Consider the following 23828-nt stretch of genomic DNA (forward strand, 5'->3'; position numbering starts at 1 on the left):
TGTGTGAAGCAGAGAACAGGCCCGCTTGCTACTGCCATTTAGGTTAATGAGGTGCATTTAGTGCCCGTGAAGTTCATTGCAGCATTTCAGGTTATAGCCTTCCTTTGAGAAATCTGTGTTGTTCATAAAGGAGAAGGAATCAGTAGGAGCGCTGTTGTGGTATTAAAAGTGAAAGCGTTCAATCAACATCATTGTGCAACCGTGTGCAAGGGACTGTGTTTGGAGTTATGAGGTTTATACAAAGATGTCTACATCATGATTTCTGCCTTCAAGGAGCTTACAGTCTTATAAAGATGAAAATATCTAATATTTACTGAGGGTGTACAATGTGAGAGGCATATGCTTTATGTGCATATTTCTCTACTAATTACTTATGCATTATTTATCATTGATATCGTTATGCATTAATTAACACGTAATGAATTTATTTAATCCCAACAACACCCCAGGGAGGTGGGGGTGATTATCATCATTTTAGGAGAGAAGTAAATTCAAGCTGACAGAGGCTACATAAGAACCCAAGGTTGTAAACCTAAATTGACCCGAGCCGGGTGGGCTAGCTGACAGAAATCGATGCCGTTGTCACTCTCCTATGCCGTCTCCCAAACACTAGCCAAGCTGGGAAGCAACTGCCTCCCTCAGCCAGCTTGCCACCAATCCACCCAGCAGGTGGGCTCTGATCTACAAAATAATCCTTTCGATGGGGGCTAGTTGAATCTAGTAGCCAAACAACCCGGTTGGCGAGTCTGTACCCATAACTCAGTTTCAGAGGCATTTCTAATAGGGCTGGATTTGTCATGTTTTTCTTAAAAATTGCAATATAATTGACATATAACATTATGTAAACTTAAGGTGTGTGGTGTGTTGATCTGATACATTTATAGACTGCAGTGTCACCACCCCTGTAACATTAGCTCATATCTCCATCATGTCACATGACTATCATTTCTTTTCTGTGGTGAGGACACTTAAGATCTAGCCTCTTGGCAGCGTTCAAGTATATAACACAGTGTTGTTAACTATAATCCCCACGCCGTGTGTTAGAGCCCCAGGACATATTCATCTTCTAACTGCAAGTTTGTACCCTTTGACCAACCTCTCTGGAATTGTCAGTTCATTTAGAATGTTGGGATAAAAGTCATCGCATTTAGGTTACGATTAGGTGTTTTAATATCTGTTATTTTTGGGGAAGGGAACTACGAGCAAGAGCCAAATGTCATTAATAAACAATCTTTTCTTAATGTTATAACTGTGTGTTGTCTAATATTAAACTGAACATTTGTCTTTTCCTGGAATCTGTAAGGGATTATAGGGTAATTACTGGCTATGCTGAGAATAGAGTACAAAACTAAGTCTTTCTTGTATTCTGGTTCTTCCAATCTGCACCCCGTTTATGTCCCATAGAGTCACAGACTCTCAAGTTTGGAAAGAACCTTAAAGGGCATTTCTAGTAGAGCATTTTTCACACTGTGGATCACAACTCATTGGTGGGTTGTGAAATTAACAGACCAGGTTATGATAAGCATTTTCAAAAACAAAATAAGGGGCTGGCCCAGTGGCATAGAGGTTGAGTGTGCTCTGCTTTGGTGGCCCAGGGTTCGCTGGTTTGGATTCCGTGTGTAGACCTATGCATCACTTATCAGGCCGTGCTGTGGTGGCATCCCACATACAAAATAGAGGAAGATTGGCACAGATGTTAGCTCAGGGAGCATCTTCCTCAAGCAAAAAGAGGAAGATTGGCAACAGATGTTAGCTCAGGGCCAATCTTCCTCACCAAAATACAAAAAAAAAGAAATAAAATAGGATAAAATTGCACACGGCAAAAGTAAAGTATCATTTAGTAAAACTTTTGCTTTAATTATTGTTTTAGTTTCATAGGGCTGCCATAACAAAGTACCAGAAACCAGGTGGCTTAAAGCAAAAGAAGTTTATTCTTTCTTAGTTTCGGAAACTGGAAGAACAAAATGAAGACGTCAGCAAGGGCCTGCTCCCTCGGAAGCTCTGGGTGGAAACCCCCTCTTCCTCTTCCTAGTTTCTGACGGTGGCCAGAAGCCCTCGCAGTCCCCGGCTTGCAGCTGCGTCCCTCCGGTCTCTGGCTGTTGTCACATGGCCTTTGCTTCTCCGCGTGTGTCCATGTCCCACTTTCCCTCTTCTCATAAGGACACCAGTCCTACGGGATTACGGCCACCCTGATGACTTCATCTGGACTTGGTTACATCTGCAAAGCCCCTCTTTCCAAATAAAGTCACCTTCACAGGTCCTGGGGGTTAGGACCTCAATGTATCTTTGCGGGGGTGGGGGACACAATTCAACCCATAACAATTATCTATTTGCAAAACCTGTGTACTGAGTCACATGTAAAATGTGTTTGATATTGGTTGTGATAAAAAAGAAAAAGCCCGATACACGTGTTCAGTGTAACCACGTGTCCCGTTCTGACCTTTCTGTAATAACTTGACAACAGCACTTGGGTCTACGCTGAGTCCCCCAACAAGTGGCTGCCCATCTGAGTAGAGATCCGGGGGTCCGTGGACAGTTCTGATCGTCAGCCGGGCTTTCGTCAGGGAAGAATTTATTAGGACCATATCACTAGCTCGTGAGAGACCCGAGAGCTCCTTACACCATCAGGCTAGTTTTTCAGTGGTTCCAGGTAAAGTGATCTTTTGAAACAAAGTATAATATGACTGGAAAGTAGTCACACCTGGTGATGGAAAGGATAAGGATTAAAACCAAAAAAAATCAGTTTTAGAGGCGAGTTTTAAATGTTACATATAAGGAAGATCTCATCGTCAAAGCCTGAAGAAGGATGCATAATCTTTTTTTTTTAAAGATTTTATTTTTCCCTCTCCCCAAAGTCCCCCAGTACATAGTTGTATATTATTTTTAGTTGTGGGTCCTTCTGGTTGTGGCATGTGGGACGCCACCACGGCATGGCTTGATGAGCAGTGCTAGGTCGGCGCCCAGGATCCAAACCCTGGGCTGCTGAAGCAGAGTGTGCGAACTTAACCACTCGGCAACAGGCCGGCCCCGCATGATCTTTTTTTATCTGAAAGCATTTCAAAAGCAATTGAGAGGGGCTGGCCGAGTGGCTCAGCAGTTAATCTGCTTCGGAGGCCCAGGGTTCGCCAGTTCGGATCCCAGGTGCGGACAATGCACCGCTTGGCAAGCCATGCCGTGGTAGGTGTCTCACATATAAAGTAGAGGAAGATGGGCACGGATGTTAGCTCAGGGCCAGTCTTCCTCAGCAAAAAGAGAAGGATTGATGGCAGATGTTAGCTCAGGGCTAATCTTCCTCAAAAAAAGAAAAGCAATCGAGACACTTTTTATCATAGTAGACAGAACATGAACTAGGTCAGAGGTCCTCAGGTGTTCGATGAGGTTCTGCTGTGGAATTGTAAAGTCTGGCCTTTCCAGATGCCCAGTGCGTTGCCAGCATTCTGCCAGTCTCTGAATTCACCAGTTTCCTCCTTGCCTCAGAAACTTTGCCGCCAGCACCAGCCTGCTCACCCCAGGGAGATGCCTCTTCCTGAAAACGGTAGCTAGGCTGAGCTTCCTTAGGTCATTTCTAGAGAAGTCATTTTGCCTGTTTCTACTCTGAAGTGCTTTACTATTTGATTCGTGAAAGATCATTTTTAGAGCTCAAAGGACACTTTAGTAACACTTTTTTTTGTCTCCAAGACATTCAGGTTGGGAACAACCCCATCAATGGCATCTCATCACCCTGAGAAGAGCCCTGGGAGGGGTGGGACTTCGGGGGGCGAGGGGGGTGCATCTTAGAATGAGAGGGAGGAAGGTGAAAAGTTTGAAAAGATCTCCTTCCGAAACAACCTCCCTCCAATGCCCCCGTCACACCTGGTCACACCTCCCCTGCGCCTTGGAGGGAGCAATCAGACCAGGGGCTTCAGTGGCTCCTGGCTGTGCTCTGGGCTTCACACTCCATAAAAGATGCTGAGGGTGAGCCAGAGTTCCGACCTGGCTCCCCTGGTGATTTCCCCATGATTGTGACCTGCTTGTACGTCCCTTTCTTTTCTCTCCTCTCACATGGGAAGGCTGAAAGTGTAGAAAGAGCTTCGAGACACTACTCAGTTTGAAGCGCGTGATCAGTGCTTGTGCACAGTGGCATGAACCTCGGGCCTCTGAGTCCACACTTCAGCAAGAGGCCTCCTCTGCCTTTGGTTTGCCTGTGACACAGCAGTGCTCGCTCCACAGAGATCTCCTTTGCCTGCCTCCACCCCCTCCACCCAGGGCAATGGGAGGTACCCCGCGGGCACTGAGGCCTGAGTCTTTGTTCCGGAGTGGGATGAAGTGGTCTCCACCCTCTGGCACAGTTAATGCGGCTGCTTTGTTTGGGCTCTTTCTGAAATTAAAAAGAATCCCTTTTTCCGCGCACAGTTTACAGGGTGAAAACTCAAGCATCCGTGGAAGTCAGGCTCTGGGAAGTCTTTTGTGGGGTTCGGTCATCCACAGGGTTTTTGCCTCTTCTCCGCCGGCCCTTCCCTCCGGGTCTCCTGTCCCGTGCTTCCTCAGTGTACCAGGCGAGAAGAAGCCGAGGCTGGGTGGTGGAGTTTGCCTGACTTCTTGTCGCCAGTCATCTCCCCTTCCTGTTTCCTTTTGAAGTTCACTGGCAAGGTCTTGTTTTGCATGAAAAATATGGTAGCTTTATGTGTGCTCTCATTTCTGATAAATTTACACTTTAATCTGCCAACCACCATTCCAGGCCCTAAGCTGGCTTCAGTGTGGCTGCACAGCTCTTGCCCAGAGATGGTGGCGTCCAACAAAATCATATATTCAGGCAGCTGATTACAGCGCGAGACACTGACCCCGGGCTCCGCCGCGGTGCAGTAATCAGGCCATCTGCGCTCCACAACAATTAAAACCTTCAGATCTCTCAGGCGTTTCCTTCCTCTGATTATAACTTCGGGGCTGCAGCAAAACTCAGAGGGAAACAGAGCCGGCTGTGATGCCAGAGAGATCTCCGCTGGGCCGCTCGAGCCAGAGCACCCCCACCGCACGGAACAGCTCTCTTCTCTGCTGAGACATGGCTCCTGAACATCTAACAAACCCGAACTTTTAATTATTCACGTTGCCTCTTTTGCCCAGAGGGGAGGAGGAACCTTTTGTTTATGGAGCCAGAGTCAGGCAAGATTATGAGGTAAGGTCTGTCCCGGAGATCTCTTATCTCCCATTTTCCATGTCGCCCTTTGGCCTCTCCTGCCAGCTTTCCACACCGTCAGAGGCCCTGCTGCCTTCCACTACAGAGGCCCAAACAAACAAACAAAAAAGCGAAAGGAAGTCAGTGCGCCATCTCTTGCCTCCTTTCTCTCCCCTCAGAATCCCCACATCGTTATGATTGTGGCTTTCCTAGGAATTCCAGAGGCAATGCATACAATAAACGCATTCAACTGAAGGGTCCCAGGAGGGCCTACCGTCACCTTTGGGGAATGGAGGTGAGGAGTGGTGAGGAAAAGTCCTGACAGAGAATAGATTTCTAATGGAGAGCATCAAACTCTTAGCGAATCTCTGGGGGGACCAGAGGCTGGCTGGAGGGAGGGTAGCAAGTCACACTGTAGGCGTTGCAATATTACTCTCCAGGAGCACTTTGGAAAGGCACGGAGGAGTTCTTTGAACTCAGGCTCTTCTGCAGGCTAGAGGCTGCCAGCCTCAGCCTAGGCACACCAGTGGGGATTTCTTCGGTGACCACTGAAAAATCCAAGATTATAAAGATTTCTGTTCCTGACTGGGCACGAGGCTGGGGAGAGACTTTGCAGATCTGGTGCTTTTTCTTAAGCGCTAAGATTTAACAGAATAGCTCCTAACTCTGAGGCTAATAAATGAGGGGGGATAAAATGAGACGTTTCTTTCCCCAAAACTCTTACTGAGTTTTGCTAGACTTGTCTATAACAATGGTCATGTACAGGATCTGGCCCGGTGGCACAGCGGTTGAGTACGCATGATTGGTTTTGGCGGCCCAGCATCCGCTGGTTTGGATCCCGGGTGAGGACATGGCACTGCTTGGCAAAAAGCCATGCTGTGGCAGGCATCCCACGTATAAAGTAGAGGAAGATGGGCATGGATGTTAGCTCAGGGCCAGTCTTCCTCAGCAAAAAGAGGGGATTGGCAGCAGATGTTAGCTCAGGGCTAATCTTCCTCAAAAAAAAAAAAAACCAACAATGATCATGTGCAGCATTAGTGACTACAAAAACCTTGGCTCTCCTTGCTTCATTTAATCCTCTTCAGAATCTTAAGAAATAGGCATTTTCATTCTCTAAAAAAATTAGAAAGTGAAAACCCCCCATAAAATCACTCCCCAGAGATAATCACTGATACATGTTATATGTAGTATTATTATTATCATCCTCAGTTTGCAGATGCGAAAACTTAGATTCAAGAAAAGTAAAACAGGAGCCAGCCCGGTGGCCGAGTGGTTAGGTTCAGTGCCCTCCACTCCGGGGGCCCGCATTCGTGGGTTTGGATCCAGGGCATGGACCTACTCCACTCATCCGCCACGCTGTGGAGGTGGCCCACATACAAAGTGGAGGAAGACTGGCACAGATGTTAGCTCAGGGCCAATCTTCCTCAAGCAAAAAAAAGAGGAACATCCAATGTCACTGCAATAAAAAAAGAGGAAGATTGGCAATGGATGTCAGCTCGGGGTGAATCTTCTTCACCAAAAGTAAAAGAAAAGTAAAATAGTTTATCCAAAGCCAAATGTTCTATCTCTAAATTTTCGTGCTATTTTAAGTCTGTTTTCCATATCCCCTCCTCCTCTTTTTGTGTGGTGTGGTAGTGGTTGTGTGTGTGAATGTGTTTCCTTTATTTTTAGTTTTTCTCCAAGGAAAAAATAGCTAATAGTTTGATAACGACCTAATGTGGCTGTTTTATCTACAAGAGTACTATGCTGGGGCCTGCCTGGTGGTGCATCGGTTAAGTTCACATGTTCTGCTTCTCGGCAGCCCGGGGTCCGCCGGTTTGGATCCCGGGTGTGGACATGGCACCGCTTGGCAAAAGCCATGCTGTGGTAGGCATCCCACGTATAAAGTAGAGGAAGATGGGCACAGATGTTAGCTGAGGGCTAGTCTTCCTCAGCAAAAAAATAGAGGAGGATTGGAAGTAGTTAGCTCAGGGCTAATCTTCCTCTAAAAAAAGAGAGCACTATGCTGCCTGGCCAGAGTATTGCCAAGTGGAATGTAAAATACAAAACTTAATTTAAAACTTAATTTTAAATTAAGGCCTGGGTTTTGATAGTGCGTCACCATCCATAGCATTAACGTGTCTGAAGCCTGGTGGTGTCACAGTCCACCGCCACCCCCGACCCCACCCCTTCCCTCGTGCAGTGAGGGTCAGATGCTTCTAGGGTGGAGGGTGACATTCTGTTGGTATTTGCCAGGCGCCTGATCTCCTCCAGTTGTGGCTTCTATAGGAAGATGTGAGGTCCCCCTGGATTCTATCATTCCAACCACTTATGACGTGTAACTGTTTGAAGAAAATGGAAACTCTAACAGTTCTATTTTTGTTCTAGTTAAAAATGCTTCAACGTAGACAACGGTAGCTCAACTCAGCATTTTTTCAAGATCATAATATTTGGTTGTTTCATGGTATTAACTAAATGAGCACCACCCCTGGCTGAATCTTTAGGTTTCTATATTTATCAAACCCCATTTACTAAATTAGTACATCAGGAAAGAGCAAGTTACTCCAAGTCTTGCTCACATGGTTACTGAGAATGCAGAGCAGGAAACGAGGGAAGAGGGCACCGGCGACATTTCTTTGCATTTGGGTCCCTGCTGCTGTGCTGGATGGAAGATTGGAAAAACGAATTGTTGAACTGTCCCATGAACGGTACATTTTGGAGTCCATTTCTACACGCCACGGAGTTGCTGGGAGCTGTGTATAATCACTATTAAAATATTCATTATTGTACATTAAAATCTGGCATAGAAAAGACTTTAAAATATCTTTTTTCTTATAAAAGTAACACATATCTATTGTGGAAAATTCATTAAATGTAAAAAAACATAAAAAAGAAAATAAAGGGGTCTGCCCTTTGGCTGAGTGGTTAAGTTCACACACTCCGCTTCAGAGGCCCAGCGTTTCACCAGTTCGGATCCTGGGCGTGGACATGGCACCACTCATCAGGCCATGCTGAGGTGGCATCCCACATACCACAACTAGAAGGACCCACAACTGAAATATACAGCTATGTGCTGGGGGGATTTGGGGAGGAAAAAAAAAAAGATTGGCAACAGTTGTTAGCTCAGGTGCCAATCTTAAAAAAAAAAGTAAAGAAAAATGACCCGTAATTCCACCAAGCCAAGATGATATTTATGAACATTCTAGCCTTTTTTCTTTCTATGTATAAATTATTTTTAGACAAAATTGGGGTTATGCTGTATATTTAGTTTTGTATCCTACATTTTTTGACTTGATATTAAATCATGAACATTTCTCCATGATATTAAATAAGATGAGTTTGATGTTTATATAATATAAACATATAAAAACCTATTTTGGGGGCCAGCCCAGTGGCGCAGTAGTTAAGTTCTCACGTTCCGGCAGCCCAGGGTTCGCTGGTTCGGGTCCCAAGTGCAGACCTATGCACTGCTTGTTGGGCCATGCTGTGGCAGGCATCCTGCATGTAAAGTGGAGGAAGATGGACAAGGATGTTAGCTCAGGGCCAGTCTTCCTCAGCAAAAGAGAGGAGGATTGGCAGCGGATGGTAGCTTGGGGCTGGTCTTCCTCAAAAACAAACAAACAAATAAACCTATTTTTATGTAACTTTTAATATGGGTCAAAATGCATACTTTTTAATTCCTATAATTTTTTACGACTTCTTTTTAGTTTTTAATTTGCAAGAAGCTGCTCTGAGTTGAATTATAAGAAAATCTGAAGGAAAAATAAGAAATCATTATGCTGTCTTTTGAAACATAATAAAACAAAATATTCCCATAACACTAAATGTGTTACATAAATCAAAGAACAAGGACACCATGGGAATTTAGGTTGGAAGTCAGTTCTCTTTTTCACATTAAAAGTGTCAGAGTAGGGGCCACATCCCCGGGCTGAGTGGTTAAGTTTGCATGCTCCACTTCGCGGCCCAGGGTTTCTTTCACTGGTTTGGATCCTGGGTGGCAACATGGGGACAGGGGGCTGGCCCCTTATTTTCTTTTTTATGTTTTTTTACAGTTAATGAATTTTCCACGATAGATATGTATTACTTTTATAAGAAAAAAGATATTTTAAAGTCTTTTCTATGCCAGATTTTAATCTGCAATAATGAATATTTTAATAGTGATTATACACAGTCAAGCCATGCTGAGGCGGCATCCCACATGCCACAATTAGAAGGACCCACAACTAAAAATACACAACTATGTACCACGGGGCTTTGGGGAGAAAAAGGAAAAATAAAATCTTTAAAAGTGTCAGAGTAATCAAATAGTTAAAGATGACACCCCACAATTCAAGACTAAAGATAGCAGTCCTATAGTTAGGGCCCTGCCACATGCCAGTAGGCCGTCAACAAATATGAGCACAATTTTAAAACATTTAGGCGTGCTGTTTTAAATTAACAACTTTTTTTCCCCCATAAAGAAAATGCATTCAAGACTTAGGCTTGACCATGCTGAGGCAGCATCCTACATGCCACAACTAGAGGGACCCACAACTGAAAATATAGAACTATGTACTGGGGGGCTTTGGAGGAAGAAGGAAAAATAAAATCTTTAAAACAAACAAACAAACAAAAAGACTTAGGCTTGAAGGAGGCTGGCCCCATAGCCGAGTGGTTGAGTTCATGCGCTCCACTTCAGTGGCCCAGGGTTACGCTGGTTTGGATCCTGGGCGCGGACATGGCACCGCTCGTCAGGCCAAGACAGCATCAACACATTCAATGACCTCTGTGTTCTATCATGATCATTTTGTAGACATAAGTCCATGAACCTGACTTTCAAATAAAGGAGAAGGGACACTCCTTGATTTCATAGTAATGTTGAAAAGGGAGACAGATGGACAAACACACGCACACACGCAGTAAAAGCTCAAATGCATAGTAATGTTTTTAACTAGTTCTGGCCTATCCATTACATGTGAAATTTAGGGTTTTAAGGGGATCTTTCTAATACGCACACTATTTAACCAGCGTGCAGGAGTAAAAACCGTCATATTATGAATTCTAATCTCATCTCTTGATGTTAATGTCCTCTGTAGTCTTGTACAAGATAGTTGAATTTGTGGATCCAAAACCTGAGTCCCAGTGTCGGTTCAACTATGATCACGGACACATTGCTTTACTACTCCAAGACTCAGTTTCCCCTCTGCGAAGTGGCAGTAATTACAGAGCCTTTAGGTGAAGCTGAGATAACTGTGTGAGAAAGTGCCGTGAGCATTTTCAAAAGCATGGCCTGAGATACATCAAGCTATTATTATTATACAGTGTTATTTAGTTTCTCCATATTGAATTGCAACAATTAATCAAAACACCGCTCAATGACGCAGTGAAGCCCTAGCTTTAATATTTTTAGAAAGCTTTGAAGATGAAAGGATGCTAAGGGGTTTCATCACAGGAGTTTGGATCCGGTCTGACCTGAATTTGTTTGTAAATAGGGTAACAGGGCAGTGATTGTATTCCAGTGGAGGTGCTGAAAATGGAGATCTTATGCTCCTTCAAAAATTTTTATTATGAAACTTAACATGAGAACCAATTGTATCATGAATCTCCACATACCATCACTAACATTCAGCAGTCGTCAGAATTTGCCACTCTTATTTGATCCATTCGCTTTTTCCTTCTTTTTCTCAAGCAATTCCCAGATCTCATGTCATTTCATCCATATGTACTTGAAAATGTTTCTAAAAAATATGAACATAAAAACAATGCCATCATTATCACTTAGTTTATCCCAGAAATATACCCATAATCATCTAAAAATAAATGATTTTAGCAATACTGCTATTGCAGTTTAAGACTACTTGGCAATTATTTTATACTTAGAATATATCACACTAAGGGAAGTACAATCTAAATACTGTTGTAAAGACATCCAGAACAATTATTTTCTTTGTGTGTCTGATACTAAATATTCAGTTTGTTGCATTTATTTTAATGTGTTTTCAATTTGTAGGGGTTGCTTTTTCCCCCTTTTGATTAAACTTAGATTTTAATTATATAAACATTCACATAGTTAAAAACTCAAAACTATAGACTAAGATGTTTACATAAGTTGTGCTTCTATTCCCTGTGCCCTGAACTGGTTCCCTCCAGCCCCCTAGAAGTCACTAATTTTTTGTTATTCCTTGGTTTATCCTTTTATTGCTTCTTTTAAAAAATATTTTCCAGGGTCCGGCCCGGCAGTGCAGCGGTTAAGTTGGCATGTTCCGATTCTCGGCAGCCTGGGGTTCGCTGGTTCGGATCCCAGGTGTGGACACGGCACCACTTGGCAAAAGCCATGCTGTGGTGGGCGTCCCACGTATAAAGTAGAGGACGATGGGCATGGATGTTAGCTCAGGGCCAGTCTTCCTCAGCAAAAAGAGGAGGATTGACAGTAGTTAGCTCAGGGCTAATCTTCCTCAAAAAAAATTTTTTTTCCAAATATATTGCATACTACAATCACTGTTCCGCATTACTCTATTTTAATGATTAATCCTGGAGATCATTCCATATCAGTGTGTTGACATTGTTCTCATTTCGTTTTATGGCTACATAGTATTCCATTTACCAATTGTACAATTGATGGATATTTGGGTTGTTTCCATTTTCTTATTGTTGCTATAAACAATGATACAATCATAAACTTGACCATGAGATATTTTATACTTTTCCCAGTGTGTCTTTGAAATTGTTTCCCACCAGAGGAAATGCATATGTAATTTTGCTGTCTATTGCTAGATTATCCTCCCTTGAAGTTGTACCATTTTGCATTCAAACAATATATGTAAGAATGTCTGCTTCCCTCACCCTCAGTAACAAATCTGCCTGACTTTTGGATTTTTGCCAATTTGATAGAAAAGAGTAGTATCTTGCACTACTTTCAATGTGTGCATTTTTATGGTGAATGAGATTGAGCATCTTTTTGGTATGTTTAAGGGCTGTTTTCATTGATTTTACTGTGAACCATCCAACCTTATCTTTTACCCATTTTTTGGGGGGTTATTGCTCTTATTGATGTTTAGGAACGCTTTAAGGATTATGGATCCAGTCGGTCCCCAGGTTTCATATCCTCGGATTCAAGCAACTGTGGATCTAAGGATGCGAAACCCGCAGATACGGAGGGCCGACTGTATTCACTATTCTACGACATTTTACACGTATGAGGGACTTGAGCATCCGGGGACGTTGGTACCTGCGGGAGTTCCTGGAATCAATCCCCCAAGGATAGCGAGGGACGACTGTATTTGCTATTTGTGACAGAATTTGCAAATACTTTTTCCTGGTTTGTTAATCACCTTCCCCTTATTTAAAAAATTAAGGCATAATTAATATGCAGAATTCACCCTTTTTAGAGCACAGTTCAAGTTTTGACAAACATACAATTGTGTAACTCACCATGACCACAATCAAGATTCAGAATAGTTCCTGTCATCTGCCTTTCACTCTGCCTGTTGTCTTCTATTTTGCCATGATTTTGTACTTTTTTTTTTTAGCTCTTACAACCATGATTTAATGTAAACAGATTCTTTCAATAAATACCTCATAGTTCTCCTCTGCATTTTAAAGAAACAGATTATAAAGCCTGAATGTACATTCTACCTGGGGAGGAAAGGACTCATATAACTAATAAAATGCATTTTTTTCTTTTCTGTTAAAGGAGTTTCTAAACGTAGAAGTTAGAAATTCCTGCAGCAAAGCTGAATAGGATTGCTCTTTTTTGTTTGAGGGGTTGTGGGGCAAGCAGTAGGCTGAAGAATCGAAAAGGAATGTGGCAGCCTCCAAAAGACTTTCGGTCGTTTTGCTATTTCCAACATCCACTGACGGGGCTCAGCATAGGCCACCCCAAAACATGCTTCTTTGGCATAAGGATTATTTTGAGTTGAAAGCAACTGGGGAACAGCCACCTCGGGGACAAGTTCTAAAACCAGAGTATAAATTTCCGTTTTGAAAGGAAATTTACATTGATTAAGAAAATTTCCACTTGTAAACGCGTCTTCCGCTCCCATGCTGGAAAAAGGAGAATGGTGGGAGACCACTCTTGTGCCTGGGAGGACTTGAGTCTGCTTAACAAACTTATTAAAAATCTTTATTTATAATACATTTCTAGTCACCTTCCTACAGCCTCCCCTCCTCCCACTCAAAGTCCAAGACCCCCTCTCCACCCTTTGATAAAATGGTGTGTGATCCCCCATCTGTCCACCTCTTTGGGCTTTCTCTCCTTTTCTGTGATGCTCCCATATGCATGTGTAGTAAACCCTTTTCTCCTGTTAATCTGTCTTTTGTCAGTTCGATTTGTAGGCCCCAGTACCGGACCTAAGAGGGTAAAGGAGGAAGTCTCTTCCTGCCCTACGCCACTGATATCCCTCGTAGTTTGTGAGTTTAGCGGGAGATTGCATTTGGCTTGGTTGTTTTGACAAGGGCTGTCGGTGACAGCAAAGTTCCAGGATCTGGAGTCCTGTGTCCCAAGGCCCAGCCAGCGCACATCCTCCGACTGTGGAGCCCTTCACAGAACCACAGGAAGTTTCACAAGAGATGGTCAGGCTTGTTTGTCTGCTCCTCGCGGGCTCTGTTACAACACAGTCCCCCACCCCCAGCACTCTCTCCTCTGCGTCACCTGACTGCTAGTTCCCAGATTACTTCCTCAGCTGAAGGTTCAATACCTTGGCCCTCACTCTGCTCAGCTTTTCTTCTCAACTTCAAGTGTTTGATTCAGCCCAAGAATAGGTTGTGCTCAGGTTTTTGCTGGTGACCTTTTCTCTCCTCTCTGAACTTCCTATTCTCTTCCCTCTGTCTGTCTCTGTTTTATGATTTGCCAAATCTCTTCATGTGTTCTGACCTTGTGTTTATATTTTGACACATTCTCCATAGATTGACCGATTGCCTAACTACAGCCTGTCCTTATCATGTAATTGTTCTATGAGAGTGTTTTTCTCACCAACTAGATTATGAGGTTTTGGAGGACAGAGAACCCACCTGATTCTTCTTTCATACCTTGCCCAGTGGTTTCCATGGGGCTCCGCATCTAGTGAGGTCAGAGTTAGTGCTTAACGAAAAGAAAAAACGGAGGTGGCAGAGCGCGGAAGGAGAGCAAGGGAGCTTTCCGGCTCCTCCAGAAGTCTGTGTCCATCAGCAATTCTTCTCTTCTTTTATACGGACAATTTATGCAGCCCAGTGTAAGCTGCCCCCAAGGCCTCCTCCAGAGAAATTCTGAGGCCATCATTAAGTTTCTGTTTGTATTTATTAAGAAGGATCGATATCTCCCTGGAATGCCTTTCCTGAACAAAAAGGCCTTTCTGTTTGCCTAAAGCTGGCCTTTTAAGACACAGATTTCAAAGTCAGCTATCTGGGGCTCTGGGTACAGGTGCTATTTATCGAGAAGCAGTCATCAGATCTCTGTCTTGTGTTTGTGATAAATGTTCCATGTTTAGTCACAGAACACACTCTATTTTTCCATTCCTCACTCCACTTCCCAGCCTCCCGAGATTAACTAAATCTCAACCAAAAATGGAAGAAAATGTCCTTTTATTCTTCATAGGTTACAAAATGAACATGTCTGCAGAGGTGACGCCGCTTGACAAGGGGGCTCAGTAGTGGATAGGGACCCCTCACTTGGGGACAGTATTCACCTCCCAGTCACAACTCAGCTTTTAGAGGCCTCGCGCAAGAGATAATGCAGGGGCCGGCCCGGTGGCACAGCAGTTAAGTGCACACGTTCCACTCCAGCAGCCTGGGGTTCACTGGTTCAAATCCTTGGTCAAATCCTGGGTGTGGACATGGCACCGCTTGGCACACCATGCTGTGGTAGGCGTCCCACACAGAAGGTAGAGGAAGATGAGCACTGATGTTAGCTCAGGGCCAGTCTTCCTCAGCAAACAAAGGAGGACTGGCAGTAGCTAGCTCAGGGCTAACCTTCCTCAAAAGAAAACAAAACATACCAGCAACTGCTTCAGTTTTTTCCCCCCTAGGATTTCTTTCATTGGACATGAATAAACTCGTACTTTGATGAAGACAAACACAGTGTGTTTACTCAGTAAAATTCCCAACTATTTGAGGAACAACCCATCTAACTAAGTTTTAGTTTCAAATGCCCTTTGGAAGTCCTGTATCTTTGCCAAAATGATTCAATGTTAATGTTTTGTTTGGGTTTTTTTTTTTTTCTCCTTTGAGGGAAGCTAGAGTTCTCTACTGTTTTGATCCATGGTGTATACCTCCATCTTTTTAGCTTGGCTTATAAGAGTTTTTAACTGACCTATATGTAGTTAATAGGAGGTGGACATTACCAATGGACATCTTAGACCCCAGTGGGTTTGTGTGGTGCCAGATTTTTAAAATTTATGAATTTCTAACTTAAACAAGTTTTATTGTGACTACATTGGTTTCTCAGTCTTAAACTGATTTTTGCTCTGGAATATTTTTGCTTGTTTTCTATTTAGATTTCCATGAGAAAAGAAATTCTTAGACATAGAAGTGTTAAGTTTTTTTCCTCCTGTCTTCAGAATCTTAACACCATTGTAAACCCAAAGTGCCTAAACCAGGATCGTAGTAGATTTTTATCCCTCTAGGCCTTATTGAAACTATTCTAGTACATATTGCCATTTTTAAATAAATTATTTTTCACAACATTGTTAGTGAGAGAATCTGTTTTATTCTCACGGCTTAGGTTTTCAGACGTTTTAGGGCCCAGCCCCCTGCTCGCATCCCGTAAGCTATGGATGAAGTTCCCCATAGTGTTAAAATGTAATTCTTTAAAAAATTGCAGTTATGACCTGCCCTTTAGTTTCCTTTTAATTCTGTAAAACTAAGAAATATTCCAGGCATACAAAAAATGCAGACAATACAATAAAAAATCTGTGTTTTCAATGCCCAGATAAAATACACGTTAACGTGTTGCCATATTTGCTTTAGTCTCTCTCTTTTTGCAGAAATAAAGTGCCACAGCTACAGTTAGAGGTCGCTCCCCATTCTTCACTCTCTCAGACCTGGGGTGTAGCCTTCCCATCTCTCTGTTTCGTTATCTTTTAAAGGAGACGAGTGATCACCACTTGAGGAGAGTTAGTGTGAATGTCAAGGGCTTTGAGGGGCTGAGACAGAAAGTAAGATGACTGAGTGTCATCATGATGAAGGACTTTTTCATCAGATATGTGCTTTCCCTTGGCCGGTCCTTATCAGAGGAATGAGGAAATGCAGAAGCCTAAGATGAAATCTACTTGAACGCAGACACCAAACTATGGGGTTCATTGTGGAATACTCACGACAACTAGTATACTGTGCGCGAAATATTTTGGCTCATTCCAGTAGATCCTAGATATGTTGGACTGGCGAGTCTACTGATGGGAAAGACCATTTTTCTCCTCCACCTTCTTCTATACACCTGGGTCACTTCCACATCATTTTCTTGGATACTGAGGACGTGCCTAAGCATGGAAATATTATCCTTATATGTAATCATATCAGTGAGCATTAATTGAGCTCTTATTGTGTGCCAGGCACCGTGTATTACATGCCTTATTTGACTTAATCCCTGCAAGAACTCTTCAAGGTGAGTACCATTATGCCCCATCTTCCAGACGTGGGACTGAGGCTTCACCAGGTCAGACAATTTGCCATGGGTCACACCATCTTAGCCTGCATTTCAATACAGGCAGTCTGATTTCCAGGCCCGCACACTTAACCCCCAAACACACTGCCTTCCAGCTATTATACTGTTTATTTCTGTTGTTGTCATGAACACAATGGTAGTTGATGCCACAGGTGCTGTTTCTGTCAAAACAGAAGAGACACTGATTGTTCCGGTCTAGCTCCCCCCGTGCACATCCTCGAAGCCTCAGCCTGAAGTAACCACTTCTGTCATAGAATTTTTGAGAGAAATTTTAGAACATCTCTTTTTCTTTTTCCTTCTTCTCTTCAAAGCCCCCCCAGTACATAGTTGTATATTCTAGTTGTGAGTGCCTCTTGTTGTGGCATGCGGGACGCTGCCTCAGCATGGCCTGATGAGCGGTGCCAGGTCCGCGCCCAGGATCCGAACCAGTGAAGCCCTGGGCCACCAAAGTAGAGCGTGTGAACTTAACCACTCGGCCCCGGGGCGGCTCCCTCTTTTTCTTTTTTAAAACCATTTTAAAGATCAACCCTGGAGCCAGCCGTTTGGCTGAGTGGTTAAGTTCGTGCACTCCACTTCGGTGGCCCAGGGTTTCACCGTTTTGGATCCTGGGCGCGGACATGGCACCGCTCATCAGGCCATGCTGAGGCAGCATCCCACATGCCACAACTAGAAAGACCCACAACTAAAAATACACAACTATGTACCAGGGGGCTTTGGAAGAAAAAGGAAAAATAAAATCTTTAAAGACCAACCCTTTGGGATGGATTCTATTTGTTTAAATGTGAGAGAATGACCTTTCTAAATTATTTTTAGGGGAACAATTCAATTGTCCTTTAGAAAATCTTATTTCTGCTTCTATCTGTGTCTCTGACCGATTCTACCCAGTGTTGACGGAGGAGAACAGAACTTGGCAGAAATATGATGAGAGGGCCTTTTCCAGCAGAAAATAGATAAATAAAGACAGGCTGGGAATATCTCAGTGAGAATGGTACCAGCTGACTCACTGGCTTAAACAGTAAAGAAAGTATTTATCTCCCATAACAAGGAGCTCTAATTAGGGCAGCTTCAAAGTGGGTCAATTCAAGGACCAGGCCAGTTCTTGGCATCATTCTGCTTTGCCATCTTTAACCTATCAGTTTCGTCCATAAAGTGGCTACATAATTCCCAGGTACCACATTCAGGCGTGACAAGTTCCCTTGGAAGAATAGACAGTTTTTTTCCAAGTCTCCTTTCAAGGTGAGGAAACTTTTCCTGGAAGCCACCCAGCGGAGTGTCCCTCAGGTCTGTGTCTCCGTGGCAGGTCTGTGAGACCTGCTCCCATGAAAGCAATCCCTGGCCGGGGCACGGGGCCACCGCCACTGCCCAACGCCGGGCCTTCCGGCTGAGGCTGGACCTTCCCCCAGAGGGGGCGATTCCTGGACCAAAGCTTGCTGGCTAACAAAGAAGTGGGTATCGGACGTTGAGTCTGCAACAAGGTCTAATATTTGGGGCAAGAAAGACTAATATTTGCTTGGCCCTATTCTGTGCCAAGGGCTTTACATGGATTCTTTTGCTTAAACCGTACAGTAAATTATAAAGAGAGTAAAATGGGGATGGTGTTATTCCCATTCGACTCACAGTGAACCTGAGGCACGGAGAAGCTAATTAAATTGCTAAAGGTCACCCAAGAGTAAGCGACAGTGTCATCATTCAAACTCAGGTTGGCCTGACCTCCAAGGCCAGGCTTCTTCCATATCACACAAGTCTTAAGTAACAGGTGTCTGTCAATGTGACCTTTATTACAAATCTCCTTGATAAATTATCTTAGTTCCTAGTACATCTTAAGAATATTACTATGTTATGTATGCTGTTTAATGACCTGTTTTAAAGAATACTTGCCAATCTCACGAGTGAGAAATGTACCTTGTTTTCATTTGCTAGAGTTTGCATAAGCCTTAACACTCTATTCTTTACCCAGCAACCAAAGGAGTCCTTTGAAAGGTAAGTCAAATCCTGTCATTCCTCTGCTCAAAACCTCCAGTGGTTTCTCATCTCAGAGTAAAACCCAAAATTGGAGTCCCTATAGTTGCTTTCAAGGCATTGTAGGAACAGTAATCTTTCTGTCTCTGTTACCTTTTATATCACAATTCTTACTCCTGTCTCTTTCACTCACCCACTTCAGACACACTGGCTTCTTTGCTCTTATTCAAATATGCTACCACACTCCTGCCTCAGGGCCTTTGCACTTGCTGTTCTCTCTGCCTGAAATGCTTTTCCCAAGGACAGCTGTATGGCCAGCTCCCTTACCTTCAACACATCTTTGCTGAAAAGTGACCTTCTCAGTGAGAGCTGCAGTAACCAGTCTACATAAAACATTCTTTATCTTCCTTCCATGATTTATGGGAGAGCACTTATTACCTTCTAACATACTATATAATTCTCTTATTCATTTTGCCTCTCTCCCTCCAACCTGCACTAAATATATATTCTAGTAGAGCAAGGACTTTTGCCATTTTGTTCAGTGATGTATTCTTGTGTGCTGAGATCAGCGTCTGGCAGACAGTATGTGCTCAATAAATATTTGTTGACTGAATGAGTTTTTTCATGTATAAATGAGTGATGTATTTCTCCTTTTATTAACTGATTGTCATGTCCTTTGCTTATTTCTCTATTAGGTGTTCAAAGTTTTTATTGATTTCTATGAACTCTTCATATTTTAAGGATATAAATCTGGCAAATATTTTCTCCAGTTTTTTTCCCTGTCTTTTACCTTTGTGTGTGTGCGTATGTTAAAAATATTTAAAATTTTATGTAGTCAAATCTAGAAATCTTTTCCTTTATGGTCTTCTGTTTTATTAGGACAAGTTGACAAGAGAAATTTTACTTATAAATTATTTAGTCAAAGCACGATGGGGCCGGCCCCGTGGCCGAGTGGTTGAGTTCTCGTGCTCCGCTTTGGCAGCCCAGGGTTTCACTGGTTGGGATCCTGGGCGCAGACGTGGCACCGCTCATGAGGCCATGTTGAGGCGGCGTCCCACATGCCACAACTAGAAGGACCCACAACTAAAAAAAAAATAATACAACTATAATTGGGAGGCTTTGGGGGGAAAAAAAAGAAGATTGGCAACAGTTGTTACCTCAGTTGCTAATCTTTAAAAAAAAAAAAGCATGAACTGTGCCTAAATTTTTTCTACATTTATTATATTTGAGTTTCTACTATTTGTGGATATGTAGTACTTAGAGTATCTGAATAATCATTTAAACTTTTTGATGTATAATCACATTTATAGGATCATTTTTCTCCTGGGTGGTTTATCTGGTGAGCAAGAAGGGTTGATCTGTTACTGAAGCCTCTCCTTTTACGCTCATTTAAGGAAAATGATTTCATATGCAGGATGATTAAAATTACAAAACATTTGGGTGTGTTTACAATATTTGCATATACTTATTAAGTTTTAAATATATTCCCCATGTAACATAGAAATAAAAGGTTACTAGGCTATAAATCTAAATCACTAGGATCTGGTGTCATTGGAACATTGATGATAACAGAGTCCACTCACAAATTCTATTCTGTGTTTGACAGTAAGTCCTTTCAAAACTGAACTTGGTTGCATACATTTTATTTATTCCACCCCCTTCCCTGAATTTTAAATGTTAAAAATGTCTAGTTGCTTAATGCGACATTTGAACTGTTACAAATACTACTTTCATGTACCAAATTTTAAATTCACATTCTTTTATCAAGAATACTATCAGAAAAATATAGAAATATAATGATTATGCTGCTTTTAGGAAACAGAATGCCAATTCTTCCTTCCTTCCTTCATTATTCAATTATGTCTTTTTGTTACAACTGATTCTGATGGTGCGCTGACAGATAGAAAGGTCAGTTCAGTCCTTTGGAACTTAAAAATAACACAATGAAAAAATTCTTTTTTTACGGTATGGTGGATCATAAAACATTTTAATGTATTTTTCCTTTTACTGTTTTCCTCCAAAGGATTCTGAAACTGTTTAAAATAATTTGTTCCGGATGGGGTCATTTCCACCTTTCTATCCACAATAAAACAAGTTATTTAAATTCTTTAACCTACACATTACTCTTAAATGGGAGTATTTAAATCAGGATTGTGCTAATGAAGTAATGGAAACGGAATAACAAAACTCTATCAGAAAGTCAGTCAATCTTCCTATTCCCTTACATCCGGCTAAGTGCGTGGCTCACACAGGGATCAGCTTAGACTGAAACAATATGGCGTTGGAATTGCTGGTTTCTAACTACTCAGTACCGTGTGGCCCGGAGGCAGGCTTCAGTGTTGCAGAATCTTTAAAGTGGGCTGTAACGCCCAGGCCCGCCTCGTGGAGTTGCCGTGAATCCCTTGGGTAATTAACACACACTTTGCAAGCTGGATGTGTGAGTGAGCCTGAAGGAAGGTGGGGGTGGCTTGCAAGCCTTTTTTCTGCCTGGGGATAGGACGCCTCACGAGCCAGTGCTCCCCTTCCCGTCATCTCTGCTCCAGCTCTCCCTCCCACCAGCCCACAAATGACCATGGCTGACCACGGACCAAGCAGAGGACCTAGAAGGGTATCGAAGACCTACCGATCAGAATGCTCCCAGCCCCGCCGCCTGCAGCTGCCTTCCTCTCTTTAAGCCTCAGCTGCTCTGGGTGTAAAACGAGCATGAAATAGCACTAACTACAGAGTTGTTCTGAGGGTAAAAGGAGGTAATGAAAGAAAGTTTGTTTATAATGGGTGAAAATGGTCTTTTCTAACCCTTTCTTCCCCTCCTACTGAAACCTCTCCAAGCCTGCCAACCGCAACAGGGCTGAAGCTTCAGAACAACATTTCAATCAGGGGTCTGCACGGAAATGAGCGTGCTTTTAATCAATTCAGTAACGCTAAGGTGTAAATGACTGGTACGTACAGGTGGCTGGGAGGAAAATTGTGCATTTTAAAGGAGTATTAACTGACTGGAAGGATTTCAGAAAATATAGAATCTGTTTTTGTTTTTGTAGGAGGGTGAATCGAGTTCCCTGAGCCCTTCACTCCAGCCCTGAAACCATGCCTCGTAGGTTTAAAGCGGATTGTGGGAGGGGACATTTAACATCACGTTTGATTAACGAGTCCTCGAGCTCTAAAACTAGTTCACCCCTCTTTGCACCAAGTGGCCTCCCAGATCATAACGACCTTGGCCATGCTTATGTGGGCATGCACCCTCGCTAGAGAGGAGGGCGAGGGGGAAAGACCGAACCTCAACGGAATTACCAGAAAGGATGTTTTCATTTGAATAAACCCAACCCAGGGTTACCTCCCCACTCATCTCCGCTAACTTTAACCCAGGGTTCAGGACGGGGCGGAGCGGCTGCAGGACGCCCGAGGGTCTGCGCGCCCCCGGCAGGGCAATCTCCGCCGCCACCCGCTGCACCCCGGGAGGGGTCAAGCAGGGCAGGGACAGCGCAGAAAGTTCGCCGGTCCGCTCCCGCCCTCCCCAAAACCCGGGCGAGCGGGCGGGGGCGCTGCGCGCGGAGGAGCGGGCCGTTTCCGGGAGGCTGGGGAAGCGACCCCGAGCACAGCCCCAGCAGGCGCGGGCCCGAGCCGGGCTTTCCGGGTTCCACCCACGCTGCCGGGGAAGGGCAGCCCCCACCTGCGGCCGCGCCCGCGGGGAGCAGAGGGGAGGGCCGGGGAGGGCCGGGGAAGGCCGGGGAGGGGCGGGGCGCCCGCGGCCCGCGGAGCCCGGAGCCGGGCGGGGAGGCGAGGAGGCGGGGAGCCGGGGAGGGGCGGGCGGGCCGAGTGAGCGGCGGCCGCAGCTGCAGCAGGACGGCCGGCCGGCGGTCGGGGCGGCGCGCCGGGAACCTCGCGGGGCGGGCAGGCGCCGCACCCCAGCCTGGCCGCCTGCGCCCCCCGCGCGCGCCGGGACCAGCAGCATGAGCAGCGGCTACAGCAGCCTGGAGGAGGACGCCGAAGACTTCTTCTTCACCGCCAGGACCTCCTTCTTCCGGAGGGCGCCCCAGGGCAAGCCCCGCGCCGGCCAGCAAGTGAGTGGCGCGCGCGGCGGGGGTTCGACCCGCGCCCCCTCGCTCCCGGGGGGCCCGGAGGTCCCGGGGCGGCAGGACCCCCGCCTTCACGTGTCTCCTGGGGCGCGCCGGGGATGCCCGCGGGGAGGGAGGAGGAGGCCGCCGACAAGGGCTTCTCCATCTGGATGCCGGGGTCGTGCCTGGCGCCGGTGCCTGTGCGCGCGGGGCGCCTGGGCCGGGGAAGGGGGAGGACGGGCGGGAGGCCGAGAGACCGCTCTGCTTCCGCGCCAGATGGCTTCTGCCGCCCCGGGGGCCGTCCGAGAGCCGGGAGGCGTCCGGGCCACCCCCGGCGTCCCCAGCGCAGGCGGCGGTCGGGGCCTCCCTCTTGGTCCGTTCAGTGGCCGGCGGCCCCAGAGAGGCTTGGGGGCCGTGCGGTAGCCTGGAGCGCGGGGGGTGGGGTGGGGGTGGCCTTGGTGCCTGGCCTCCGCCACCTTCACGCTCCGGGCGCCTCTGGTCTGCGGCGCTGGGAGAGACGCGCGGCCTGGCGCCCGTGGGCGTTCCCTGAATCCGGGCTGCGGGAGTCGGGGTCCTGCATTCCCGTACAGTCAAGTTTATGGTGACCCGAAGGTTTTGCAAACAAGTTCCGGTGCTAGGTACATGCCAGCGGGCGCGAGCCGAGCCGCCGGCCGGTTTCTTCCTTTTTTGGAGGAAGCACGCCGTGGGAAGCTCGGCTTGGGAAAAGATGGGACGGGAACTGGGCCGGTGTCGCCGACCGGGACCGTGTTTTTCAGGGAGGCCTCCCCGAACTGGGGCACTTGGGTGGACTCCTAAGTCCGGCGCTTAACCCGCGGCCTCCGGGCCCTGGAGCCACCCCAGGAGGCTGCCAGCCAGCCGTGCTCGCGTCAGACGGGAGAGGGCTGTCATGGAACGGATTTCTTGCTTTTAAAAAATAACAGGCGCGCAGCAAACAGTGCTGTCCGATTGGGTCCTGGAGACTAGAAGCAGGGAAAATCGTTCAGGGCCAGCCGATGAGTTATGGGGGCTGAGAACGGAGTAATGTGTCAGGCTTTCCTTGCCAGACCTTTTA

General features: G+C 45.2%; 1 protein-coding gene and 1 long non-coding RNA gene across 2 annotated transcripts in view; one reads left to right on the forward strand and one right to left on the reverse strand.

Moving 5' to 3' along the window:
* Nucleotides 1-8368: 8368 nt before the first annotated feature.
* On the reverse strand, nucleotides 8369-21426 carry LOC139083646 (uncharacterized). The gene is made up of 4 exons (XR_011540530.1): nucleotides 21328-21426; nucleotides 16399-16560; nucleotides 10724-10848; nucleotides 8369-9943 (listed from the first exon to the last, which is right to left on the reverse strand). It is a non-coding gene; the product is annotated as an uncharacterized lncRNA (long non-coding RNA).
* Nucleotides 21427-22507: 1081 nt separating this feature from the next.
* RASSF3 (Ras association domain family member 3) overlaps nucleotides 22508-23828 on the forward strand; it is a 65730-nt gene continuing 64409 nt past the window's right edge. The window contains exon 1 of the mRNA XM_070621955.1: nucleotides 22508-22762. Within this exon, the coding sequence (XP_070478056.1) occupies nucleotides 22652-22762 (111 nt within the window). The 5' untranslated portion in view covers nucleotides 22508-22651. The remainder of the gene's footprint in view (nucleotides 22763-23828) is intronic.

This window comes from Equus przewalskii, chromosome 5, assembly GCF_037783145.1.
Source record: "Equus przewalskii isolate Varuska chromosome 5, EquPr2, whole genome shotgun sequence".
In the NCBI taxonomy this organism is placed as follows: domain Eukaryota; kingdom Metazoa; phylum Chordata; class Mammalia; order Perissodactyla; family Equidae; genus Equus; species Equus przewalskii.